The sequence below is a fragment of the Hoplias malabaricus genome, chromosome 11, assembly GCF_029633855.1.
Source record: "Hoplias malabaricus isolate fHopMal1 chromosome 11, fHopMal1.hap1, whole genome shotgun sequence".
In the NCBI taxonomy this organism is placed as follows: domain Eukaryota; kingdom Metazoa; phylum Chordata; class Actinopteri; order Characiformes; family Erythrinidae; genus Hoplias; species Hoplias malabaricus.
In genome coordinates, this window is record NC_089810.1 from 25271265 (window position 1) to 25295999 (window position 24735).

The 24735-nt window shown below is 40.7% G+C and overlaps 1 protein-coding gene across 7 annotated transcripts in view; it reads left to right on the top strand.

Annotated features, from left to right (window-relative positions):
* LOC136709683 (transcription initiation factor TFIID subunit 4-like) overlaps positions 1-24735 on the top strand; it is a 108450-nt gene that overhangs the window by 62684 nt on the left and 21031 nt on the right. For all 7 annotated transcript variants that reach the window (XR_010804514.1, XR_010804515.1, XR_010804516.1 and 4 more), the window contains one exon: positions 15396-15518. Coding sequence is in view for 4 of the 7 variants with exons in the window: in XM_066685105.1 (XP_066541202.1) it covers positions 15396-15518 (123 nt within the window). In the remaining 3 variants the exon portion in view is untranslated. The remainder of the gene's footprint in view (positions 1-15395; positions 15519-24735) is intronic.

Here is a 24735-nt window from a genome sequence, read left to right on the forward strand (position 1 = left end):
TCAGAGTGCTAGGGGGAGTGTGTGATGACTGGTGCTCACTGTCTCTCAGGGGGTGGCATGTTGCCACATATTTGGCGGCGAGAGGCACTGTGTGTCCTTCTCCGAGGAAGATCTGTAGTAATTCTGATTGGGTCAGAGTCTCCAGAGTTGGCTGGAGGTTTTTAAGTTTTTGGTTGAAATTTTCTCGAATGATTGTGAATTTTGGGCAGTGGAGGAGAAAGTGCAGCTCTGTCTCAACCTCACCGCTCTCGCAGTGACCACACACTCTCCGCTCTCTGGGCAGCCAGGACTTCTTATACCTGCCCCTCTCCACGGCCAGACTGTGGTCACTGAGCCGGTACTTGGTCAGGATCTGTCTCTGCTGTGGATCTCTGACGGTGAAGAGATACTCTGCCAATTCGTACGGTCTGTTTAGGGTCCGATAGCACTCTAATCTAGACTGGGTTCTGGTGTCGTTGTCCCAGCGTTCTAGATAGGCTGATTTACTGTGTTTAATAATTTGGTTCAGTCTGATTGGACTTTGGTCAGCAGTGCTGGACTGAGACTGTGGGCTCTTGGGTTCTCAGTGCTTCGTGCTGCAGTGTGTGTGAGTTACTAGATTTTAGATGGAGCCAGAACTTTAGGGCTCTCTTCTGAATTGGGATGATCAATGGAAATCGGCCTAATTCAGCCCTGCACGCGTTTGTGGGTGTTTTTCTCTGAACTTTTAATATATTTCTGCAGAATTCTGCGTGCAGGGCCTCTGTGGGATGCTTGTCCCATCGAGTGTAGTCGAGTTTACTGAGTGGACCCCAGACCTCACTTCCATACAGCGCAATAGGCGCAATCACACTATCAAAAATTTTGCACCAGATTCTGACTGGGAGGTCTATTTTGAGAAATTTATTTCTGATCGCGTAGAAGGCCCTTCGTGCCTTTTCCTTTAGTGCGATCACTGCCAGATCAAAGCTCCCTGAGGCGCTGAGGGTCAGGCCCAGGTAGGTATAGTGTAGAGAGTGCTCTAGGGCGATGTTTCCTAGAGTGAACAGGTGTCTGTTTCTCTGAGACCTGGCTTTCTTCTGGAAGATTACAATTTTAGTTTTGTCCAAATTGACTGTCAGGGCCCAGTTCTGACAGAACTGCTCCAGCAGGTCCAGCTGCTGCTGTAGACCACGCTCAGTGGGGGACAGCAGCACCAGGTCATCTGCGTAGAGTTCCAGTAACACCGCTAACTCGTTTATGTAGATATTGAACAGAGTTGGACTCAAGCTGCAGCCCTGTCTCACCCCACACCCCTGAGTGAAGTATTCTGTTCTTTTGTCGCCCAATTTCATTGCACACTTGTTGTTTAGGTAAATGGATTTAATGATGTCATACACTTTACCCCCTACACCACATTTCAGAATCTGATAGAACAGTCCACTGTGCCAAATAGAATCAAATGCTTTTTTAAAGTCAACGAAACATGCAAATATTTTACTGTTTTTTTTTTGGTGGACGTGCTGGTCAATGAGGGTGTGTAGGGTGTAAATGTGGTCAGTCGTGCGATGATTTGGTAGAAAGCCAATCTGATTCTTACTCAGGACGCTGTGCTCGGTAAGGAAGGCCTGTATCCGGGTGTTAATGATACAGCAGAACACCTTCCCCAGGTTACTGCTCACACACACGCCCCGGTAGTTGTTGGGGTCATATTTGTCTCCACTCTTGTAAATTGGGGAAATAAGCCCCCTGTTCCAGGACTCAGGGAAACAGCCAGCTTGAAGAACCAGGTTAAAGAGTTTTAGTAAGGCCCTGCGCAGATCGGGGGAGCTGTTCTTCAGCATCTCAGTCCTGATGCTGTCAGGGCCACAGGCTTTCTTGGATTTTAGATTTTGAAGAGCCTCTGCCAATTCATTTGGGATAATTTGGTAATCAAGTGGGTTTTGATTATTTTTGATCGCCAATTCTAAATGTTTTAATTTGTCGTGGATGTTTTGTTGGTGGGGGTTGAGATTTTCTGATTGAGTGTCTTTAAATAGACTTTCAAAGTAAATTTTCCAAATGTCTCCAATCTGAATGTGTATGTTTTGTTTCTGTTTTTTGTTTATTGAGTTCCATTTCTCCCAGAACTGGTTTTGATTGAGAGAATCTTCAATTTCTGTCAGGATTTTATTATAGTGTTGTTTTTTCAGATATATAATTTTCTTATATTTTTTGAGTGTTTCCTGATACGTTTGTCTTAGTTCAGGTTTTTGTGGTTCTCTGTGTTTTTGATTGGATTGTTGTCTAAGTTTTTTTCTTATAATTTCACATTCTTCATCAAACCAGTTTTCTTTCCGGGGTTTTTTCATGCGAGGGGCTGTTTTGGTCAGGTTTGCCTTGATTGCACATTTATTATATATGTTTTCTATTTGATTTACTGCCAGATTAATATCCCTTTGGTTAGTCTGGAACTCTGTTGTTAGGTATGAGTTAATAAGATTAGTGATTTCTGCAGAACTAGTTGCAGTGTAGAATTCAGACGCACTGTTGGGAGTCCATTTGTAAACAGGATTAATGTGGATTAGTTTGCTGGACTCTTTAGGTTTCTCTGAGTGGTGAACTCTTTTTAGGAATACATTAATTTGGCAGTGGTCTGATAGTGGTAGCTGTGGTCTGACAGTGAAGGCACTGATGGAGGAGGGGTCCATGTCAGTAATGGCGTAGTCGACTACACTAGCCCCAAGAGCTGAGCAGTAAGTGAACCGACCTAAAGAGTCGCTTCGTATCCGACCGTTAAGCATGTACAGGCCCAGGCCTCGAAACAGCTGCACTAGCTCCTTTCCGTTCTTGTTGACCACAGGGTCAGGGTTGGTGCATGTTGTTGCTGTGGGAGTCAGGTATAGGGAGGCCTTGAAAATGTGGTTGTTTCCAGTGCTATCTATAATATCGAGTTCAGATCCGGTCCTGGCATTAAAGTCTCCACACAGCAGCACATTGCCCTGAGCCTGGAAATGGCTGCTCTCTGTGTGGAGGGTGTTGAAGAACTCGCTATTGTAGTAGGGGGATTCTGCAGGAGGTGTGTACGCTGCACATATGTAGAGGTCCCTTTCAGTGTTAATAATTTCTTTCTTTAACTTTAGCCAAATATGTGTGAGTTGTTTTTTGATTATAGATAGATGAGATACTAGGCTCTCCTTAAACCAGACAATGACGCCCCCTGATTCTCGGCCATGTTTTACATGTGAGTGTTTAAAGGAAGGTAGAAGGATTTCCCTGTAGCCTGAAGGACAGTGAGTATCTGCATCTGTTCGACACCAGGTTTCAAGAAGGATAATTATGTCCTGATTGTTGATTGCCTTAAAAAACTCTGTATTGGAAGTTTTGCTTCCAATGAGAGAAGAATAAAGACCCTGGATGTTCCAGGAGCTTATAGAGAGAGATCTCATCAGTTTTAGTTTGTTGGTTTAGAAGGTAAGTATAGTGAGAAGAATATGTGTTTTTGTTTTTTGTTTTTTTGTTTTTTTTTTGGAGAAAACAACAGTGAGGTAAGTGTGAAATGTATGTATTATAAATTTGCTATTAAATGTATTATTAATGAGAATAAAATAATTAAATGTTGATATGAAGAAATATGTATTATTAACAATTGTATTGAATTATTATGAGATTCTACATTAATTCACTGAACTGTATTTCAAATTGAAAAGTAAAATTCTATCGAAAACCATGAAAAATATTTACAGTCAGATTAGGATGTATTCACATTAGGATGTATTAGAGGAGTTACTTATATCAGTATTTTACAAATAAGTTGGAGCAATTGTCGTATTTCACCAATGTCTGAGGTGTCTGGGTGTTTTCTGCCTTGAACCACCTCTGAGTATGTGAGTATGTGTGGGGGTGAATGATACCAGTTAGGCGTACTGTCAGTCCTCTGCTCATGTGTGTTTGAGATGGGCGGGGCTCTGCTGGGTGGGACTCTGCTGGGCGGGGCTCTGCTGGGAGGGGCTCTGCTGGGTGGGATTCTGCTGGGAGGGGCTCTGCTGGGCGGGGCTCTGTTGGGCGGTGTTCTGCTGGGCGGGGTGTAGTGATGATATGGCATCATTCTGCTCCCTTTGTGAACTGGTGAGGATTTTCCAAGTGTTGCCATTTTCAAATTATTAGTAAAGATTTTTATTCCCTCTGAATCAAGATGTACATGATCATACAGATGATCGTCAGTCAGAGTCGGGTGGGCTGCTACTCTGACATTTGGGATAGTGGCACAGAGTTTGATGATGTTCTGGTTGATGTGGTTGATGTAGTCTGCAGGAACATCCTTTCTAGGGAGCAGTGTGGAAATCGTGATGACTGCTTCTGGAAATTCTCTATGGGCTTTCTCTGCAACCTTTTTTAGGGCGTCTGCCACCTTTTCTCTTTTTTTTCGTAGGTCATTTGTACCAGTGTGAATAATGATGTTCTGGGGGTCATGCAACATGGACTCACAAAGGAGCTTTATTGCACTGTCTGTAGTCGGACACCATAACTTTGCTACTCTGTGAGTGGGGAACATCTTTCTGTGGTGCAGGAATTTACCATTGGAATCAATGATAACTGCAGTCTTGGGGGGCTGTGCTGGTGTGGGTCTCTCTGTGATCCTCTCCTGTGAGAGCTTGGGATTGGAAGGCTCTGGGACTGATGGGCTGTGGCTGGCTGGGGCTGGTGGGCTGAGTGGCTGTGAGGCTGGTGGGTTGGAGTAGGCTGGGTCAGGTGAGCTGTCTGTCTGAGTGGGTGGGGTGTTGGAGCTAGCTTGGGCGGGGTGAGTGGCTGGCTGGGGGGCCGGTGGACTAGGGTTATATTTGACTTGCTCTGCTGGGCTGGCTGCCTGAGTGGCTGTTGGCTCGGAGTTGGTTTGAGCTGGAGGCTGGCCTATCTTTGGAGCTGGGGGTGTGCTCTCTGGTTGTGAGCCTGGTGATAGGCTGTGGGGCAGTAATGGCTCTGCTGTGATTGGGCAGGCTAGGTGTTGCTGGAGGTTACTGATCAGAGTGTTCTTCTGTTCTAGTTGTTTTTTTATTGTGTTTAATTCTTTTTCTAGGAAATTGTTTCGTTCTTATAGTTCAGTCAGGTGCGTTTGCAGGTTTGTTATTTTTGTTCTGTTTTCCTCTTTAAACTCTTTCAGCTCATCTCTCAGTTGCTGGATCAAGTTATTTTCTTGTAGTTTGTTTTCCTTAAAGTCTATAATTTCCATCTCTAACAAGGAGAGGCACTCCTGGATGTGCTGTACAGACACTGCAGCTCTGGGTGTGTGTGGGGTGTTGGCTGTGCGTGGGGTCGGGGGAGGGGCGAGGGCAGCTCTGGGTGTGTGTGTGTTGGTGGCTGCGCGTGGGGACAGGGGAGGGGCGAGGGCAGCTGTGGCTGAGTGAGGGGCCAGTGTCGTGAGTTGGGTCGTGGGCGGAGCAGCTGTAGGAGGGGCTGTATGGGGCTGCTGCTCTGCTGCTTTTACCAGGAGAGAAGACTTCTCTCTCTCAGCTAGTTCCTTCAGTTTAGGAAAGTCTTTTTCGAACTGTTGAAGTCTTGTTTCTGAGCCTTGGACCATTACAGTACCGTTGTTGTAGAGGTTAATAGTGAATTTTGGAGTTATGTCCAAATAAAGCTGCCTCATAGTTTTGTTTCCAGCCATTTTGAGGTCATTCACAGCGGAGCGGAGGGCTGTGTGCCAGGCGCTGGGGTTGTCTGTATAAAACAGCAGGTCTGTTTTTACCTCTTCCCCATGTAGAAACATGAAGTCTGCTTTTAGAGTCTCTGGAGAGTCTCTGAGAATTTTAGTTTTAAACTTTTTCCTCGCAGTGTCATTGCTAACACTGGAAGGGTAACTGATGGCCAGGCGGCTGAGGCTCCTCCACTCTGACGTTTCAAATGTATCAATGTCCAACCGACTGAGCTCCTTTAGCTTTAGCTTTAGCTTCTGTGACAAGAGCAGTTGATTTAAACAGAAGAATGAAGGGCTTACCTCCTATAAATTTCTTCAGTTTATTAATTTTTCTTGTCTTTGATATATCCTGGGTTTGGAAGTCCTTAGATTGTGTTTCTTTTGTAGTTGTGGTTCTTCAGAGCACCTGTTGTTTGTATTCTTGCAAGTTTGATAGCTGTAGCTGTTAAGTTATTTCTTAAAGTCCTTTTTCACCCCCAAAAAAGGGAAAAAAGATGTTTGATATGTCACCTAATGTTTAAATTTTGAAAAATGTTCTTCTTCTCTATATACTTTAACTTTTAACCAACAAAATACTAAAATTATTCAGAGCACATATTTCTGCTGCTGACCTCTCTCTCTCTCTCTCTCTCTCTATCTCTATCTATCTATCTGTCTCTTTCTGTTGAGGTTGATGCTCTAGACCGAATGGTCCATGGTCAGTTTAAGGTTAGTCAAATGGGTGATTTGTGGTTGATGAAGTTTATGTTGTTATTGACAAAGTTGAGGAAGCCCATTGGGCTTGGTTCCCCATATTAACATTATGGACTGGTTCCACATTACATTAATACATACTGTAGTACTTACTATACTTGACTCTACTGTGCTTTTTCATTATTCGATTAGGCAAATTTGGCCATACCTTGTACTTGAAACCAGGTAATTTTTTAGTACCTGCTCACTCGTGGTTCCAAAGTCAAGTATGGACTAAATGTGTAATGTGATGTGTAAACCTTGCAGAGTGCTGATTAGACAGAGACTTGTCAATTGTGATGAAATGCAGCATCCAACACAAAATATCCACTTGTAAAATCTCCGTATTACAGTAGCAATTTAGCAAAACAGTATATTTTTTCATTGTAAAATTACGCTGTGCTCTTCTGAAAAGTTACAGATGCTCCCTGGAATGGTTTTCTGCTGTAAAAATTTCACCACCAGGGTGTTTACTGCCTTGCGCCCAGTGATTCCGGGTAGTCTCAGACCAACAGTGACCATGAACTGGACAAGTGATTATATATACATGAATGAATTAATGAATCGTTAGGTGGAAAACTCCCAAATCTTTACAGGACATTTACTTTTTGGAGCATTTCTATTAGTCCATGATCATGAAATGTTCACACAGTGTGAAGGACAGCTGCTGGGTTAAAAATATGTTGTAAAAAATCCACAAAAATTAAGATTTTTTTTTTCTTCTATATACATATATATTGAGTTCAGGGCCCCAAGAGACACAAGAGAAAGGGTGGAGACAGGGTGTAGGTGGGAGCATGTTTATCCGACAGGGAAATTGTTTTTTTGTAGGGGAGGAGATTGGGCATGGTCCTATTTGCAAATTTTGTGATTACATACATCCAAAACATGTTTTAATTTGACATCAACACCATGTGAGATATTTACAGGTCATTAGGATACGAACTAGAATCAATTCATGAATCTGAGACTTGAGTTTCTTAGCTTTAAACATTGCTTTATCTTTAAATGTTACCCAACTCGGAACCCTGTACTGGTTTAGTAGACATGCTTTTTAATGTGGTCTGTGAACAGAGCTAGCTGCCTTTTAAGGCCTTGTTTTGCTGTTTGATTTGAAGGTTTTGTGGAGATTGTTACTGATACTATGGCTATGCTATATCCAGACCATCTAATACCATTCAATATGTAGTTTATCTAATCAAGCCCTTATTAAATTAAATCATGGTCTGCTGATGAAACTGAACATATCCTGCAATGAAAAACATGTAGTGAGAAGTAAGGATCTTGTTGGATGTATGTTGTGGTGTTGGTTGTATTTTTAAGAAGTGATCTTGAATCACATCGAGTCAAACTGTGGATGACTTTAATGATTCACTGATTTTTTTTTCCTAAAGTAAAAAGGAAAAGATTGTTGAAAGGTTGGCCTAACACACATGTGCGTGTGCACACACACACACCCACATACACACACGCACACACACATGCACACATGCACACACGCACACACACACACACACACACACCCCTTTTTCCCAACCTTCCCCAAATGTTCCGCTCAAGCTCAGACATCTGTCTCTAAGCGGATGGTGGTCCGGGGGGCTGCCCTTAGGCAGTTGGGGGGGGGTGGCTTTGTAGCCTGATAGAGACAGGCATGTCTGACCAGCTTTGTGAAAAGAACTCAGCTTTTCCCCTGTGCTCGTTTATACGAAGTGATCCTCACGCACACTTACACGTGTGGTCTGGAGATGCTCTTACAGAGTCTTTGCATCATATTGGGGGGAGTGTGATGTGTGTATGTGCAAGGAGCATGTTGTGTTTTTGGTGACAGATTTTTTTTTTACATGGTCCCTTGATATCTGGGAAAAGTCTGAGACACTATCCATAAGTCCTCACTAATTCCCTCTCATCACTGGCATGTCAATGATTTGTAACAAGAGCTGGCACAATCCTCAGATTTCTGATTCGATACTGATCCTGATGTTTTGTACTGAGACCTTCAACCGCATTTCCAATGAAGTTGGGACTTTTTGTTAAAGATAAATAAAAACAGAATACGATTATTTGAAAATCCTTTTTGTTCTATTTCCAATTGAATACACTACAAGTGTACACCACAATACACTACAAGATATTTAATGTTCAAACAGATAAACTTAGTTTTTTTTTTGCAAATATTACAATAATCCTGGGGTCTCCGTTGTCGTATTTTGCGCTTCATATTGCACCCCACATTTTCAATGGGGGACAGGTCTGGACTACAGGCAGGCCAGTCTAGTACCCTCACTCTTTTACTACAAAGCCATGCTGTTGTAACATGCGCTGAATGAGGCTTGGCATTGTCTTGCTGAAATAAGCAGTGACATCCCTGAAAAAGACGTTGCTTGGATGGCAGCATATGTTCCTCCAAAACCTGTATGTACCTTTCAACATTAATGGTGCCTTCACAGATCTACAAGTTACCCATGCCATGGGCACTAACATGCCCCCATACCATCAGAGATACTGGCTTTTTAACTTTCTGCTTATAACACACTGGACAGTCCTTTTCCTCTTTGGCCCAGAGGACACCACATCCATGATTTCCAAAAACAATTTGAAATGTGGACTCGTCAGACCACAGGACACCTTTCCACTTTGCATCTGTCCATCTTAGATGAGCTCGGGCTCAGAGAAGCCAGCTGCGTTTCTGGGTTTTTTTGATAAATGGCTTTCGCTTTGCATGGTAGAGTTGCCCCATTCTTGATTGTGAATGACGGAGCACTTCGGGTATGCTCCCTTTATACCCAATCATGGCACTCACCTGTTTCCAATTAACCTGTGCACCTGTGGAATGCTCCAAACAGGTGCTTTTTGAGCATTCCTCAACTTTCCCTGTCTCAACTTTTTTTTTTTTTCCTCAACTTTCCCTTTTGTTACCCCTGTCCAAACTCTGTAAAGTTTATCCGTTTGAACATTAAATATCTTGTCTGTGTAGTGTATTCAATTGAATATAGGTTGGAAAAAGATCCTTTTCTTTTTTTGCAAATCATCGTATTCTGTTTTTATTTATGTTTTACACAACCCATCTCTGTAAGTCTGGCAGTGTTGTGTTTTGATCCCATTCAATATTGATCTCTTGAGTACTGTTATTGGTGTTTTTAAAACAAATTGGATATGCAGTATTTTTACTTAGAATTATAATAAGCTTTTAAAGCATTTTTTTGTTTAATGTATAATTTCAAAGAATTTTATAATTTTTTTTATTAAATTATGTATTTCAAAATGCAAAAATTTTCGTGCTTTTGTCTTTTTATGGTAACTATTGTGTAGTGTTAAATATGACCATTTTCATTTTATATGTTCATGATCACTAACATCAAAATCACCATCTTTAAATCATCTAAACAAAACTCACACATACTTCTGGATACAATATTATATCCAAGAACAGAAGAAATCAATGTGCATGCTTTTGCAGTGCTTTTTCCTTGATGGAACTAATAATGAATACAGTGACCAATAAATTTTTCTCTCTTGCCATTTTCAAATTACAACATTTTAATTATATTTTATTATTTTATAAAAAAAAATTTAAATTACTTAATGACAATTGTCATGTTTAATGCTACACATGAGCTATAAAAAACTGAGCTGCTCACCGCAGTGGATGATGGACTTTCAGGGATCACGGAGCGGACTGACGGAAGCGGACGCACTTGCTAAAACACAGTAACTATTATTTACAAGACGAGAGAACCATACAAAGACAGACTAAGATAACTAGCGAGAAAACTTAAACAAAGAAAGACTGAGACAGAGAAACTTGGAAACAATGACTTGGACAGAGAAAGGGAACTGGACATAGAAACCTAGGAAGAGAGAGCTAAACGTACAAAGAGAGAAACAGACTAATGTTAGACAGAACTAAATAGACACTTGAACAGCTAGAACTAAACAGACTAAACTTGAACATAGACATAAACCGAGTAAACACACAAACAGACAAAGAGACAAAAGAGATACAAAGACTGGCTTGGAGGGTATAAGAAATAAGCAAGACAGACAGACCAGAGAGTACAAAACAAAGGTGAAATGTCCGACAAACAGGACAGACACAAGGCAACTTAAATACAAGACACAGACAATAAGTGGTCCGGCAATAATCCAAATTCTGCTTTAACATACTGGACAAAAATAACAAGATATCAATGTAACCACAAAAAATCATAATTAATTTCCTCAATTAAAATTAATTAATGATTATTTTGGTTTAGTTTTTTGCCCTCATAGTTCAATCACAAGGCTTGTACTGTAAATACAGTAAATAAAGTAAACACTAATAATATAATTATTAAGGCAGGGAATTTTTTTAATGTTGCTGGTAGCTTGTCTTTCACTATTTTTTGAGCCATGCACTGTTCATATTTAGTGGTGTGACTGTGCTTTAAGTGTTGAAACAGACTGGTGACATTAATTTGGGTTGCTGAAATTTGGTTGCTTTTTTTTTTTTTTTTTTGGTCAGCGTTTACATATTTATGTTCTGTGTCATCTTCACTAAAGTCAGTACATCTCCAAACGACAAGACAGTGTTTTTCTTTTTTGGGGCAAGCTGCTGGAGTTGCTTGGTTGGCCTATGTGTTTACATTCTCCTCCATGTTGCTTCCATGTGGCAGATGGAAGGAGGAGTGGAGGACATATTAACAAGATTAAAAAATAAAAAAATTATTAACAGATTTAAAAGAAAAATATATTTAATTGATATAGGCAAGGTTACGTAGATGACAAGTTCTGAATGCCTATTTTGATTAATTTTCAATTATTTGCTCAGCCATAAGCTTTTTACACTCTATATTTTCTGTTTTCTTTTCCCCCAAAAGTGAAAATGAAACTTGGGTAATTCAATCAGAGTTGGTCAAACATATCCTTATAATTGTACACAAGATTATTGTTCGAAAGCTGCCATCTTTGAACAAAGTGGCCTTGTTTGAAAATATGTGGACATTTCATGAGGAATGAATCATCAGAAATGCTCCAGAATAACATTTTTTGCATTTATGCACATACAGGTTTTTTGGGGGTTTCTCTGTGTATGTTGAATAAAACCCACTTTCACTTTTTTTTTTTCACTTTCACTAGTTCTTTATTGTGCCTAGAGCACAGCATGTTTAATGCTTGTTATTGTCCATTTTTTCAATTACAATCTACCAAAAAATAAAAGCCAAAACAAAGGCAATTGCAGCTGGATATCACTGTTCAAATGCCTCTTTATTCCAGTTATATTGCTCCCCAGAGTTGTACATAAGATGACAGAAGTCCCAGAAATGTCTCTCTGGTCCTGACCTTTGTAAATGAGATTAACACCAGCCCTGATGTGCTTCCAAAGGGCAAACTGCTAAGATGTGATCCTGCTGAGCGTTAAAAAAAAACACATTTCAAAACCAAAGCTATTGATCAAACATGACCATCACACGTGAACAGAATCCAATCTAAAGGTTATGGTGTTGTCAGAAGAGTGGTTTATTGAGGAAAAGTATAAAAAAGTTTTGCAGTTTGGTTTGTCGAGGGGTACTTGGAGAAGATGTATTTTGAAAATCAGAATCAAAGACTTAAGTGAGGCTATTAAAGGCAAAGGTCAAAAAAACCTCAAACATTATAAATAAAATTTTAGTATTGGAACCGGTGGCAGTGGCGTTAATACTACATCCTGAGATCAGTGCTATCTTTTGTTTATTTCTTATGTTGTCCCCTAGGTACGGCCAGTGGTTACATTACAGGAGCAGACAAGCCCCGTTTCTATTGGTCCATTTATTGTGAATTTTTTACACATTGTATAAACCATGTGGTTAATTTATGCAGAAATGAAATTGGGTAAACAAAAATTGGAGCTATATATTTATAGCCCCTCTCTGTAATTTTGCGTCTCCATGGCCGTGTAACGGCACATATCTTGGTCCTCAGCAGTGATTCGTCTTGGGTTGCGCACGGATCTCTTGGCTGGCGTCGCAGATGGCGCTGTGAGGTCTGCATTTATCAAGTGGGCATAAATCTGCGGCTGTGGCAGGGGCCCGGGGCGGCGGGTCTGGTGCCAGCTGGCGGGACTGGAGCTGGAGTCGAGCCGGAACTGGAGCCGGTGCCATGGGTTTGGCTCTGTGGGTCATCACAGGGTCATTGCCACAGAGACCAGAGGGATGTGGTTCACCCCTAACACAATTATAGCTACTGATAGGAGCCTTAGACAGAGACTGAGGACAAGACTGCATGGACCAGCTGGATCTCCCTCAAGGAAATGGGAGCATATAAGTGTGTTTATGTTGGGTTTAAATACTCCTTCTCAGGTCCCTCTTCAGCATATAAGGCTTGTGGTCTCCTTGTGTCAGATTGAGGTTAATTTCCCGACTCAGGCAAGCTTTAGAAAGAGACTGAGGACTGATGACTGTCTCCTATGCTTATTGGCCTTATGTTGACTGAGCTCTGGCTTAACACACTAACTGGAATCTGACTGTCCTCTGTTACAATGATTGTTAAAAATTGTACCACTGTCCACTATTAAGGCAAGAATAATGGTGTATTTGAAATGTTTGTGCATGATGTGTATTGATTATTAGTTGTGTAGGATGGTGTGTGTGTGTGTGTGTGTGTTAGTGTCTCTGCTGCTGTGTATTAGTTTCTGATGTCAGCAGATTTTTTTTCCTCTCAGTGTCTACACAGTGTTAAATGTGAAATGGCAACAGCCTAAAGGGCGTGTTGTGCCACAGGCTCTCTCCTTCCCTCTCTCTCTCTCTCTCTCTCTCTCTCTCTCCCCTCTCTTCTCTCCCTCGCTCTCTCTCTTTTTCTCTCTTTCTCTCACTCTCTCTCTCTCCTCTGTCCAACACATAGACGAATGCACACACATCACACATGCAAACATGCACACATATAAATACACACACATAATCTACAGCAGTGCTAATGAACACTGTTTGAGTGGGTGGAGTGAAGCTCCCCGTCCTATTCACACACTTAATCACAGTGACAGTCAAACAGTTATTCTATCTCTCTTCTCTGTCTCCTTCTCTCTCGCATTCTCTCTCTATATCTCTGTCTGTCTTTCAGTCTTTCTGACTCTATTCACCTCTCTCACCCCATCTGTTTGTTTGTCTCTGACTGATGAAAGATCACATTGATTGTCCTCGTTTGCATCTGTAACATGCCCTCTCTCTCTCTACCTCTCTCTCTTTATACATCTCTCTCTCTCTCTCTCTCTCTGCCTCTCTGCACCAGCGGGCACATGGCACTACACCCCCTCACTTAGAGAGAAAGAGAGAGAAAGAGACAGCAGTGTGTATTTCTGATCATATGTGTGAAAGAGTCAGATTCTGATGGTGTGTGTGTGTGTGGGGGGGGGGGGGGGGGTATGTGTGATAAAGATAGAGGCTGATTTTGTCAGTGTGTGTGTGTGCGCCTGCATGTTTGGGTGTGTGTGTGTGTAGCCGCAGGCTCTCGCACGTCCTCTGAGCGTGGCTGAGCCTCAGAGCCCTGCAGCCAGCCGTGACATTACCTGCAGCTACGCTACAGCCAAACACACACACACACACACTCACACACAGCCATTTTACAGCTGCTTTGGGAAATGAACAAATGAGTGAGTGGGTGGATAAATGGATACATAGTTGAATGTATGAGCGAATAGACGTCTGGGTAAGCATTTTGTTAGGGATTCGGGTATTGATTGTAATTATGGGCTGTACTTCCAAACATTAATCATAGTGATCATTCTGTCAGCAAAAAATACATGGGCCAGTTTATGGATGAATGGATAGGTAAACATTTCATAAAGGGTTGACAGATATGAATACTTAGCTACTCTAATACTATATTACTCAGCTAATAATAATACTACCAAATCATCCATTCATTGTCTGTAACCGCTTTTCCAGTTCAGGGATGCAGTGGGTCCAGAACCTACACAGAATCATTTGGCACACTGAATAAGTTAACAGAACTCAAAAAAATTAAGGCAATCTGTTGCCTTAATAAACTCAAATGTCAGAAGTATGCATACACATTTACTTTAAGTGTCTACAACTTAATTTACTGCTTAAAACAACTCAAAAAATACTATTAAAAAAGTACTATTAACTAATTTATCCATAAATATATTCATTGTCTGTAACACACAAACCTATGGACACTCCTGCATGGCCAGTCCACCTACCAGCATTTGATTTTGCACTGTGTGGGAACTCCTCAGGGCAGTGACGGGATGTGGGTCTCAAACCCACGACCCTGGGATTCTGGATCTATATCACAGTGATTCTTCCTGTTGCGCTACCACCCCTTGCACTGAAATAAACACAAGAACCTCTCCAAATTCACTAAAAGCAGTGAACCCCAGACTATCCGCCATCTTGGTTGAAAATTGCTGCCATGGTCTCTGCTAAATCAACAGGACTTTGCTAAATCAAAATGTTACAGTTTCACGAACTCAAAAAGAAATAAATTATGAAAATAATTTGATTGTTTAATTGAAACATTTTAATATATTTTTATTTATATATATAAGTTACAATAACTCAATCCACTTAACCACTTAATTACTACTTAAAAATTGTGGACAATTTCATACACTCACCCAGTCACTTTTATATTCATCTGGACCCATCTGCATACCCAGTTCACCTACAAATGTGTGTTTTTGCAGCGTGGGAGGAAACCAGAGGACATGTCTAATTGATTATTCATTCAAATAAATTATTATTCAAATATTTCATATGTGTGATTTTTTTTATGGTGCAGCAAACCATGAAAGCTATATCACTCCCTACATTTCTGATATTCGGATACAGTCTTGCAGTATACTTAATAACAGTCCAGATCTTGAATCCAGGTTTCAAGCCTTGATTTTAAAATGGCTGGCTGTTATGACACTATACCTACAATTGCTAATGCACCTTACTTGCCAGATATAGTGTTATACCGCCTGGCCATTGTAAAATCTCATCTATATTTGAAGACCTGTTTTTTTGACAGCTGATTGTTTTTTTAATTATTTTTTTTTTGTTGTGTATCTGTACAGATGCAGCAGCAGGAGCTGGCTCAAATGAGACAGAGAGATGCTAACCTGACAGCACTGGCTGCCATCGGCCCACGGAAAAAACGCAAAATGGACTCGCCAGGAGCGATGACATCAGGAACTGAGGTTAGAACAGCTCCTTCATTGTCAGCAGAGTTACAGAGTTTACTGCTACAGATGAAGGGTAAATTCTTATTGAAAAAATTGTTCTCTAGCTGTCTTTTTATGAGAAACTGAGGCCATCTTAAGTTAAGTTAAACTTACTGAACAAAACATGGGAGTTTTTTTTTTTTAAATATCCTTCTTGATTGTATGGATTTATTAAATCAGAAACACACTTGACATATCATAATGAAGTATTAATTAACTGGTAAAACTAGTTATTGGATGATAACTTGAAAAATACTGGGGAGCCATGAGGAGAGATTTGGAAAGTGTTAAACCAACACATTCACACAAGTATATCACTACTTATTGTAATAATGTCATTTTATTTGTTTTATTCTAATATTAAGGTGTTATGTTTTTTAAAGTTTTTTTTTCCTTCTTTCTTTTTTTTAGCTAAAAAATTGTTTTTTATATGTATGTTTTTTTTTGGTGGAAGGGCTCATCTAATGACACTGCATGAGTATAAATCTAAAGTTACACGGTGTCTCACAATACTAAAGCTGACACCGTGATTATGTCCTGTTTCCTGGAGAATGTAGGAAAAATAACAGAAAAAAATATAAAAACTGAACATTTCCCTCTTTCTTGCAATAGCTTGCTTCTCCATTTCAAGTAGTGTTTTAAAACTATATTTATTCATTATTTTTTTGTCTTTGAGCTTATTGTAATTCCATGCTGTTCTCAGACTGATGGCTCTGAATATTGTAAATCTGCAATAAGGCCCTATTCTGAATGTCAATTGGTCATTTTAATAACCTGCTCATTGGGTTGTGTTGAGCGCATCATATGCAAGGCTGCAGAGAGAGAATGAGAGAGAGTGTGAGAGTGAGAGTGAGAGAGAGAGGCAGGGGGGGCATATTTAGCGTGCTTAAATGAAAGGCATAAACAAGAAAACAAAAGTATTACTTCTGCTGTGTAGTTGCCTTGCCGATTTACTTCACTTCTATGTTTCACTGAACGCACACACACAATCACACACACACACACACACACACTCTTACACGCAAAGTTGAGTCATTTCTTCTCTTCACAGCTTGTTGGGGTTTAATTGGAGGTGTTTATATCAAACCCACCCACTCAGAGCCCTGCTGATACGGGGATGAGACAGAGTGTTAGAGTGAGAGGGGGAAGAATGAATGGAGAGAGAGGGAGTTTAACTAATTTTCACTTTATGACTCTTTCCTGTCACTGTTTTTCTATGGCTCTGGCAATGTCTGGATTAAAACAGACAGCAGCTCTGTAAAGTGACATAGCCTCAAAACTGTTGCAAATGGTTTGCTGGATAGTGCCATAGTTTTAAGAATCCTGAAATGGAACCATTTGAAAAAGTTCCTTTGGTCGAAAAAGGCTATGTGCATACCCTGAAAAAGTCTTTATGTCTCCTCCAGTGCAAAATCAATGTAAATTTAAGTCAGTAGCCAGCTAGCGGCCATTGGATTTTGAGCCGCAAAGTCAACAATTCACAGCATTAGCTTTCTCTCTCTCTCTCTCTCTCTCTCTCTCTCTCTCTCTCTCTGCTCCGTTTGAGACAAAGAGTTTCTCAGTGCTGCTACAACCTGAAATTAGGAGTAGGATAATGATGCTGATACTGGAGATCCGGTGTTTGTGTGTTCCAGGGAACGAAAGCTGCTGATGAAAACCGCCTACTCGCAAAGGCCCCTAGACCACCCCTCTGCTATGTGTGTGTGTTTGTTTTTCAGGACAAAAATGTTTGGACACCAGATGAAGTCCATATTTTAAATGTTAAAGTTGAAAAGATTTTTTTGTAGTTGTTGGTTTTTTAGATTGACGTTAGGGTTACAATTGAGCTTTTTAGCTTAATTTGCCTTAGACACAAGTACTCATAATATATATTGAGCCTTTTTTATAGTGTACAGTGATCCCTCATTTTTCGTGGGGGATACGTTCCAAGACCACCCGCGAAAAACGAATTTCCGCGAAATAGAGGAAAGATATTTTTTTTATGTATTTAACAAGTATTTGAACTTTTAAAACCCTCTCTGTACTGTTAACAACCCACCTTTTGCATTAAACAATCATTCTATAATGTTTTTAGCTGGAACTACATGTGATATCCTACCAGTTCTTTAATAGAGCCATTTCTAAGCTGTGATTTTGCGTAAGTAAATTTCCCTCGGATGTGGACATGAACTATACATGTACTGTATGTAAGAAAATGTTTTTCCTAGATTTTCCCTCAATATCCGTGATATAGCGGCCATAAGCCCCCTTGAAAAAACCTGTGAAGTAGCGAATTCCCGAAAGATGAACTGTGAAGTAGCGAGGGATTACTGTATATGTACTTAGACACATATAACACGTGAAAAATATCATGTTATTTCACTGTTCACCGACATTTGCATTTTCTTTTAATTGTTTGAGTTTATTCCTTTCAGACAGGCATGTGTTCACTCATTTGCACTTACAATTTGAAAACAAACTTGTGTGTGTGTGCATGTGTGTATCTGTTAGTGGGTTGGTGGGTAGCTTGAGGGTTATACCCCCCTCCCCCACCCCTGGTGCTGCTGTGTGATGCCCTCAGGGCAGTAAGTGATAGCCAGAGAGTTTCTCACTCTGTCCACATCCTCCATTTTGAGAACAGGAACAAAAGAGCCTCATACAGCTCCAAGGAGTGGATTAGAGAGAGAGAGTACAGTGGCCCTGTAGGTTAAGAAAAAAAAAAAACGGGCCACAATAACGCCCCTCACACACACTTGCTTTTGAAGTGTGCTACAAAGACAATGGTTCGTGATGGGAGGAGAAAAATGGAAGGAAGAGAAAAGGAGAACTGGCCATTGGCCATTTTACCTCTCTGCACCATATGAGTCGCTCTGAAGCCATTTGGTCACCGACACCAAATTGTAGCCCTTAAAAGTGCTCAAAAAACACACAGACCCTTTCCACTTCCACAGCCCACAATTCAGCGCCTCTTAACTACATAACTCACAATATTGTTTAACTTTGTCTAACTTCTGTAGGGAGCCTTGCCTTCAGTGTTGCCCAAAAGATTTTGCTGGGAATATTTACCCACACCTTCAAAAATCTAGTCTTAGAAGCTAGTTGCTTTTTCAGCATGATCCTTGAGGCTCTGACTGGAAATGGTCTCTGATTTTGCACAGTGTGGTAATTATAAACACAGTAATTAATTATAAACATGATTATATATACCTTCAAAATTCAATGTTTCAATAAAGATGGTAAAATAGGCAATTCAGCTGAGGGACAGGTATGCAGAGAGAGAGAGAGAGAGAGAGAAGGAATGAGAGAAATGGAGGGAGGGAGGAAGGGTGGGAGGGAGAGGGGAAAAGTACAAGGAAAACTGATGCCCTTTCCTGCAGCTAAATTAACAGGAATCACGTGGAAAACAATCTGAGCAAGGAATAGAGTGTGTGTGTGTGTGTGTGTGTGTGTGAGTGAGAAAGAGAGAGAGAGAGAGAGAGAGCCATTAAAATGAGCCTGAGGCTATGGACGGCACCCAATACCACTAAAGCTTCTCTCACCATAGACGAGGAGGCAGCCTTACAGGCAAAAACTGTGCTGTGTTCTATAGCTACAATTAAAATCAACCTCCCTGCCAAAAAATAAGGAGGAGGGAGGAGGGGGAGAGAAGTCAGTGGGAGGGGGAGGGTAGACACAGAACATCAAAGACAGATTGAAATGTGTAGTCAGTAATAAGAGTGGTCCACCAGCCCTGCGGCCCTCCACAGTCCGCTCCTTAATGAGAAATTTTGACCTCTAGTTTGTAAGTTAAACTTGTAATCTCGGTTAATGAAGTAAATCAATCCCAACTTGGGAGTGCGTGGTCTGTGCCCTGTCCGGCCATATGCATCCAGCCCCGCAACCCACTGTATGCCCTCACCCCCGAATCTCTTGTCATATTTTTACTCTTTTTCCTGCTCCTCCCTCTCTATCTTTCACCCTTCCCACTTAGCCCCAGAGTAAATGACCAGGTCTTCAACCAGACAAACAGGAAGGTCATGGCTTTGTGTGTGTTGGAGTGTACTGGAGAAAGAAAGAGGCCAAGAGATGTTGTGTTCGACTGAGAGCGTAGTACTTTGTGTGATTAATGCTGGGCTTTATTGATCAGCCATAACTTTATTACCACATTCTTGTTTCTACACTTACTGACCATACAGGAGGATATCTGTTGTCATTTTTGATACTTTGTCGACATTTTACCCTGTTCGTCTGTGGTCATGACCCCCACCAGACCACATGTTTTTTAAATTTCCCTCAGTTACAGTTACCCGAGCTGCTGGATGCCTGTTCGTTGCAAAGACTGATGGGAGTGAGTGGTATGAATTTTCAGATATCACATGGTGAGAGAACTTCAGGTTGGGTCTCAAACAGCTCTACACTCTGTTCAGTTACGTTTTCACACATGCACATACCAAGAAATCCGAAAGAATATATATAAATAGATATAAATGTCTGCTCAATGTTCACTCTATTAGACACATTATCTTGTATATGATACCTTGTAGATGTAAAGTCAGATACCTCATCTGTTGCTGCACAGTTTGGTTTTGTCGTCCTCTAGTCCTTTATCAGTAGACGTAGATGTTGGCTGGATTTTTCTTTTAGTTTGTGGACTATTCTGTGACCAGCAGTGACAATGAGGGGTTTAAAAACTCGAGCAGCCCTGCTGTATCTGATCCACACACTCTCCAACACCAATACACTTCATTTGAGAAGAAATGCGTAATGAGCAGGCGCCTACAAACGTTGGCAACTCTCAGCATTGTTTGAAATGTGAGAGGACTAGCTGTATAGCTGTGGGATAATCCTGTGATGCCAGTGGACATTGGGCCTTGATTTTCTCCTTCTCCACTGACAAGCTGTGAATAAAAGCATTTCTCAGGTTCTTTGTTGTGTATCTGTGTATCGTACAAACCCGAGCTGTTATTGTGAGCTGTGTGCTAAACACACAGTGCTGATAGTGCTCAGTGATAGTCAGCGGTATATCATCAGGAAGTTAAGTACAAGTTTATTTGGAGTCTTGAGGCAGTTTTTCTGCTTTTCTGAGACTATTACTGTGAAGGCAAGGACGCCGGGAATTTGTCCTTGGTGCTGAGAGCTTAAGGAGGTTGTGTGGGTGAGTGTCACATTTAAACACTGCACTGTGATTTTGGAGTAAAAACCGAGAGCAAATTAATGTGGATCATGTGACAGGCCTGATTGCAATGCTTTGTGATTGTTGAACATTATTTAGAGTGCTGTAGCACTGTGGACAATAAGTGAAATTAGAGGGTTGTGTTTTATGGAAAAATGTGTACTGTTGTACTGACCGTTTCAGCTGTTGTCCATGCAGTAGGCAGTGAAAACAATGACAACACTAAGCCATTAATTATAGTGGTCGTCCACAGGATGTTTCTATAATCACCACCTAAACTCACCCTTTATAGTTATTAACTAGTATATTTTATAATAGCCTACAATCTGTTGTGTCAGACATCACATGTTGAATGTTCGTAGCCACTGAACATAATGAATTTTCATGGAACATGTTTTTTTTTCTGAATATAAAAGTACATTATGTAATATTATGTAATTTTACCTTAAAATTACAACTTCAAAATCATTGTGATGCTCAACTGACCCGTAATAAGGAGAATAAAGAATTTGTCAATGCTACTCTGGGCTTAGCACTGTAAAAAACTGCACTATGTAACTTTCGGAGGAGGGTAGGGAACCTCCGATCCCTCCCTTTTGATTTCAGGACAGTGCCATAAAATTGAATTACACTCTGCAACTGTAGGGGGAGCCCAGGGGCAACAGGTTTTACCTACTGTTCCTTTAAAAGTACATGACCTAGAAAAATAACATATCTCTGGATGTCCAGACCCAATCCAGGCATATTTTTCTGGATCAAGTATCTGCCTTTTTAAAACAGCACTAGATAAGATTTGGTATTTTTGTTCCTGGGCTCCCCCTACAGTTATAAAGATTTTAACCGTAAAATTGTTCAGTTACTTAATAAAGACAGTTTTTAAAACCATGCATGAATAGAAAGTGTGCATACCTATGAAACACTGTCCTACAGACAGAGACTGTCTGTTTCAGTGTTAATGGGAGCAGAAGCAGTTGGGACTGGTAACCTGCAGCTCACAGACTTAAATTACAGCGTTCCTGAAGAAACACGTCAGATCTCGTTTGGAGCTGCGTTCCCTGGTACACCACATATGAAGTGACGAGCATGTCATCTCACTCTGGGGTCACGCTCATATGAAGAAATTATTCCTTCATGCAGCACAGCACACTTGACACGGCGTGGGATTTTCTCATTTCTTCATGTGAAGACAGTTAGGACGACAGGTTTCAGAGCGAAGCTGTGATGCTCATTTGTCACAAAAGAAATACAAACAGATGAAACAAAAAGGGAAAAAAAGCAGGCTAAATGTTCTCAGCTTCACTCAGCCAACAGATTGAGAGGGGCCCGTTAACCTTTGGCTTTTAAATTCTGTGTGTCCATATCGTACCTCTTAATTCTAAAACAATACTCTCACACTCTCTCTCTCTCACTCTCTCTCTCTCTCTCTCTACTCATTGTATTATTTTCTCCTTATTTCTTCTTTTTCTTCCTTTCTTTTATCTCTCTCCCTCTCTCCCTCTTACACATAATCTCTAAGTGTGTAAGCGGTCTCAGTGTTTTAACTCTTGTGTGTTTCTGTTTGTGTCGGGGTTTGGGCCCGAGGCGTCACCCAAAACAACACAATAGCTCACTGTGTCAGGCCTGGAGGGTGGCCATCTTGTGGAAGTGAACCCAGAGAGAGAAGTGAGAGAGGGATAGAGTGGGATGAAGTAAGAGAGATAGAAAAGAAGAGAAAGAGATATTAAGCGAGGGAAGAAAGGTGAAGACATGGAATTAAGAGCGAGAGAGAGAGAGAGATAGGAAAGAATTTATTGCTTCATCACAGCTGAAACTGAACTTAACAATCTCTTTCTCTGTTTCTCTCTATGTGAGATACTGATTTCATGCTAAGTGTATGTACATAATCACAGATTTGTACTAATATTTTAGGGGAAGAGTTTAGATTAGACAACGGCGAATATTTCCATATTCATGCAGAAACAGGGATTTTCTCTTTTCTTTCTCTCCTTATTACAGCCTGTGAATCTTTGCCCTGAAATAACGGTTAAATATACAGTTTTGACAACAAAGTTGAGCCTGGGGCGCTTCGCAGATACCCATCTTAAAGAAATTAATTACCTCCCTTGTTAATCTTGATATAATTAAGTTTGTGAAGAATAAAATTTGCTGCAGTTTTTTCCCCTGCACTGGAGCTGGCACTACAGAGACGCTTCAGAAACCAGGGCTGGACGATTGAAACCTGCCGGCCAGGGACCCAGCGCCTCTCTCTTTCTCTCTCTCTCTTTGTCTCAGACCCACGCACATGCCACATAGAGGGGTGTAGGGAATGCTGGCATATAGAGACTAGATTTGTAATGAGGACGGCATAGAGGCCGGATGTAAGTGCGTGTGCAAGGCTTCAAAACCAAGGACCAAGGCTCTGGAAACAGGAACTAAAACAAGACTAAACTTACAAAAGCCAAAGACTAGACTTTAACACTAAAATGGGATAAAAATAAACTCATATATTCACATGCACATACACAATGCCAAGCTGTGGACAAGCAAAACAAAGGGTATAAATTCATAGAGAAGGTCAACAACAAGTACCTGGGAACCATCAATAATAACGGCAGGAGCAACACATGAAATGGGAGGAGCAAGGGAGGTGCAAGACAACAAAATTAATGGCAGGGTGGGATGTTAAAGTTTTAGCACCAACAGAAGCCTTAGTGCTTAGTTCAGATATGTGTATTTGGGCGCCTGGTTGCACTTGAGCTTTTGTATGAGCTGATCCCGTTTAGTGACAAGTTATCACAGTTGACAATTTAAACTGTTGGTCAGACAGCCCTAAACAATAGTGTCCTTTCTGACTGGTCCTAGTCTGCATCTCAATGATTTTTGGTTCAGAGGGCTCTGTTTAGCCTGCATCCTTGCAATCCTCACACACACAGAGCAAGCTCCTGTTTCATCTTCTACCGTGCTTAATCTCTCCATGTTTGAGCCACAAGCTTCATGTTAGCCTTAATATTCTTCCTTAAAGCTTCTTCATTTTATGCTAAAGCTATGAACTTTTACTCAAAACAATTAAGAGATTCTAGTTCAATAATCATCAGAACTACAGTGATATACTGTATTATAGTAAATTATTAAAAAAGTATAGCTTCCTTTAGAAAACTCTCATGCATGTTACACTACACATGTCTCCCCAGAATACAGGGGGTTTCTAGAATTTAACTTGATTTTGTTAAATGATAGATATAACTAATGTAAACATAATAATTCCATTGTGTTGATCTTACATTGATTCATCTATTTTATGGTTAATTGTGATTTATCACAGAAAATTGGTTGATTTTTAAAAAACCTTAAATTGATTTTTTTTTATCTATCTATCTATCTATCTATCTATCTATCTATCTATCTATCTATCTATCTATCTATCCGTCTCTCTCTCTCTCTCTCTCTCTCTTTATATATATATATATATATATATATATGCCCTGCCCTGGCTGGCATGGGCTGATGGAATGTTCTAGGTTGAAGTGGTTGCTTACATGTTGCAGCTGAAGACATTCGGTCTGAATTAACTTTAAATTGAATATGAATTTGTGTCTGAAGCCAGTCAACTGTAATTCAGCTCAGAACTTAGTTTACATCATGTGGTGGAGTCTGTAAATACTGTTTGGTCTCTCTCTCTTTCATTCTTTCTCTCATTCACAGACACTTATACACACACACACACACACACACACACACACACACACACTCACTCGTACTCTCCCTCCAATTTTCTCTCTCTCTCTCTCTCTCTCTCTCTCTCTCTCCCTTTCTCTCCTGGGCTAAATCCTCCATGATTGGTCTGAGCGGCGCTGTATTGTGACATTATTGCAGCGTGGTTGGATTTCGTGTTACTATTTATTAAAGTTTGCCTCTTTTTTGATTTTATTATTTTTGTCAGCTTCATTCTGCTGCTGGAAAAGGTTGATGCCTGAGGACAAAAACAAGTGAAAACGCTGGAAATGATATTTCATTAAGAGCTGGCAGAAAGGAGGGGGGCGTTGTAGGAAATTGGAGAAGCTGAAATGTATAGAGTAGGCAAAA